Source organism: Malurus melanocephalus, unplaced genomic scaffold, assembly GCF_030028575.1.
Source record: "Malurus melanocephalus ecotype Western Australia unplaced genomic scaffold, MMel_1.1 scaffold_307, whole genome shotgun sequence".
Classification (NCBI taxonomy): Eukaryota; Metazoa; Chordata; class Aves; order Passeriformes; family Maluridae; genus Malurus; species Malurus melanocephalus.
This window is the reverse complement of record NW_026623539.1, coordinates 868,818-872,438: the sequence shown is the minus strand read 5'-3', so window position 1 is coordinate 872,438 and position 3,621 is coordinate 868,818. Positions and strand designations below refer to the sequence as shown.

General features: G+C 36.7%; 1 protein-coding gene across 1 annotated transcript in view; it reads right to left on the bottom strand.

Annotated features, from left to right (window-relative positions):
• Positions 1-3,621, bottom strand: part of TTC3 (tetratricopeptide repeat domain 3) — a 58,456-nt gene that overhangs the window by 52,524 nt on the left and 2,311 nt on the right. The window contains exons 3-4 of the mRNA XM_057377217.1: positions 2,929-2,974; positions 1,318-1,450 (exon numbers count right to left, since the gene is read on the bottom strand). Coding sequence (XP_057233200.1) covers positions 1,318-1,450; positions 2,929-2,974 — 179 coding nt within the window. The remainder of the gene's footprint in view (positions 1-1,317; positions 1,451-2,928; positions 2,975-3,621) is intronic.

The window sequence follows — 3,621 nt, the reverse complement described above, 5'->3', positions numbered from 1 at the left end:
TCCCAAACTCTAGATTCCCAACAATTCCTAACTCCAGATCCCAAAAGATTCCAAACCCTGGATCCCAAAAGATTCCAAATGCCAGATTCCCAAAAATGCCAAACTCAGGATTGCCAAAGATTTCAGACTCTGGATTCCCAAAAATTTCGAACTCCGCATTCCCAAAGATTCCAAACTCCACATTCCCATTTTATCCAAGCTCCAGATTCCCAAAGATTCCAAACTCCACATTCCCAAAAATTCCACACTCCACATTCCTAAAAATTCCAAACCCCAGATCCCCAAAAATCCCAAACTCTGGATTTCCAAAGATGCCAAACTCGAGATTCCCAAAAATTCAATCTTCAGATTCCCAAATATTCCAAAACCCAATCCCAAAAGATGCAAAACTCAAGATTCCCAAAGATTCCAACTCTGGATCCCAAATGATTCCAAACTCCAGATCCCCAAAAATCCCAAAGCCCAGAGTCCCAAAAATTCCAAACTTCAAATTCCCAATAATTCCAAACTCCAGATCCCCAAAGACTCCAAATTTTGGATTCCCAATGATTCCAAACCCCAGATTCCCAAAGATTCCAAACTCTGGATCCCAAATGATTCCAAATCCCAGATTTCCAAAGATTCTAAGCTCCATATTCCAAAAGACTCCAAACTCTGGATTTCCCAAAGATTCCAAACCCCAGATTCCCAATGATTCCAAACTCTGGATCCCCAATGATTCCAAATTTTGAATTCCCAAAGATTCTAAACTCCACATTCCCAAAGATTCCAAACCCTGGATCCCCAAAGACTCGAAAGCCCAGATCCCCAAAAATCCCAAACTCCAGATCCCCAAAGATTCCAAACTCCACATTCCCAAAAGATGCCAAACCCTGGATCCCCAAAGACTCGAAAGCCCAGACCCCCAAAAATCCCAAACTCCAGATCCCCAAAGATTCCAAACTCCACATTCCCAAAAGATGCCAAACTCGGGATCCCCAAATGATTCCAAACTCCASATTTCCAAAGATTCCAAACACCAGATTTCCAAATGATTCCAAACCCCAAATTCCAAACTCTGAATCCTCAATGATTCCAAACACCAGTTCCCAAAAATCCCAAACTCCAGATCCCCAAAGATCCCAAACCCCATCCTTCCTATTTTCTCTGTGGATTCAAGAACCCCCGGCCCCAACCACCTCAGCCCAAATATTCCCAAAAATCAGATTCCCAAACCCCAGTGCACCCCAGTTTGAAAGCACACGGGGGATTTTCCCAGGGAACAAGGAAAAATGGGAAAATTCAGGGAAAARCCTCGTGGAGGACACGGATACTCACCCGTGATCCTCCAAAAAGGAAAAGCTTTCCCCRGTGGAGAACAGAGTTGCGAAAATATTGATTTTCATAAAGGTGCAATATTCCCTCAACCTCTCCAGGGGCTGGCTGCACCACACCTCACAGATATCAACTCCTGAGAGGGAAAAAACAAAAAAAAATGGAATTARAGTGCACAATTTGGGCATTCCAGAGTGCAAATAAATATTAAAATCAAAGATTTTTGGCTGATTCTGTTCCTGACTAAAGAAAATTGGGGATTGGAATGTTCTGAAATCACATGGCACCTGGAAGGGGGAAGAGAGAATTAGGTAGATTAAATTTATCAATATATTGATAAAAACTAAATATATGCCAAGTATTATTATATTGATAAAAATTAAATCTATACAAAATATTATTATTTTGATTAAAAAYAAATATATTGTGTAATATATATTATATATTAATGTATTAAAGCCCACCTGCTGGCAGGTTTTGCATTGTTGTGTTCTGAACTGGATTGGTGAATTAAGATAAAAATGAATAAAAGAGGAAAAAGAGGGAAAAGGAGGGAAAAGGAGGGAAAAAGAGGGAAAAAGAGGGAAAAAGAAAAAAAGAGAAAGAAAAACACAGAGAGAAAAACAGAGAAAAAGAAAGAAAAGAGAGAGAAAAAAGAGGAGGAAAAAAAGTGAGAAAAAAGAGGAAAAAGAGGAAAATAGAAAAAAAGATGAAAAAGGAGGGAAAAGTAAGTAAAAATAGGAAAAAAGAGAAAAAAGGAGAAAACAAGGAAAAACAAGGAAAAACAAGGAAAAACAAGGAAAAACAAGGAAAAACAAGGAAAAACAAGAAAAAACAAGAAAAAAACAAGAAAAAAACAAGAAAAAAACAAGAAAAAGAGAAAAAAGAGAAGAAAAAGAGAAAAAAAACCCAAATAAAAACAAATAAAAACTCCATGAGGAGCTCACAGGAGCTGCTGAGTGGCAGGATGGAGGAGAATTAAATGTGAATTGGGCCACTGAGGCAGCTTCAGGTGCTCAAAAAGAAATTAAAAGGAAAATTCAGTTTATTGGGGTGGCTTCAGGGTCTCTCAGAGCAGGGCAGCATCCCCTGAGGGGCTGAAAAGGTACAAAAATTCCCTTTTCACYGCTCTTTGTCTGTCTATTCCCACAAATTCCAGGTTTTTCTTTCTTTATTCCCACRAATTCCAGGTTTTTTTTTCTTTATCCACATAAATTTCAGGTTTGTGCAGCAAATCCAGCTTCGAAGGGCTTGAGCCACCTGCTTTCMTGCAACTGTGAAATCTTTTATGAATTAGTATTTCAAATCCTTCCCTGCAAAAAAAAATCAACYTTAAATTGTCTTTAGACCTCCAGAGTTAAAACCAGCCTCAAACCTCCATCGTTRCAAATATGTAAATATTACTGATTATTTAAATCAGGAGAAAAGAGAATTGAGAATAGAGAAATTGAGAATTGAGAAATTGAGAAATGTTTCAGGGTAACAGAATGTAGCAATGCTTCTGCTAAGAAATAACAATCTCCTGTTATTCAGGCAAAAGAAGAAAAAAAAAAAACCCAAACAGCAATCAAAAAATGCCATAGCAATGTCAGAATATTGGTTTGGTTTCCATACCTGTTTTAGGATTAGGCAGAACTGGCTGTCCAGAGGTTTCATGACCCTAAAGGCAAACACAGGATTTAATCTGGCAGAGCCAAAAAGCAAACACAGAACCCAAATCCAGGAACAAAGGAAGCGTTTTGTTTAAAAAAAAAGGAATAATTATTTACCTGTAAATCTGTTACAAAAATGTCCATGGGTTAATAGCAATGAATGGACAAGAAAACTTTTACTCATTTAAATAATATTTTTAATCCCACTACAACAGGATTCTAGAAGTTAATAAAATTCAAAAATCAGGCAGCAAAATAATGTTCAAGAGTACCTGACTAAATATATTTAAGAAAACAACACAGCTTAAAAAAAWWAWWAAAAAWWWTWAAAAAAAAGTTTTGAAAATGTACATTTAAATTAAAAAAAAATCTATATCAAAGTAAGTGGGGTAGTTGATTTAGTATTTTGTGTTACTTTTCAGGTTTAAACCCTACATGAGCACCCCAGGCTGAAGAATAAATGATTTATTCTGATTTACTGGTCCATACAAAGTCTGTTATTTCCACAAAGATTGTAAATGTCATTGAATGGACACTGTGTATCACAGGAAATGCTGTTTTATCATTTCACAGAAATGCAGAGCTGGTTCTAAATTAGAAAATTGATATATTTAACAGGGCAGGGCACACAATAACAAAGAGTGAAAAAAAAATC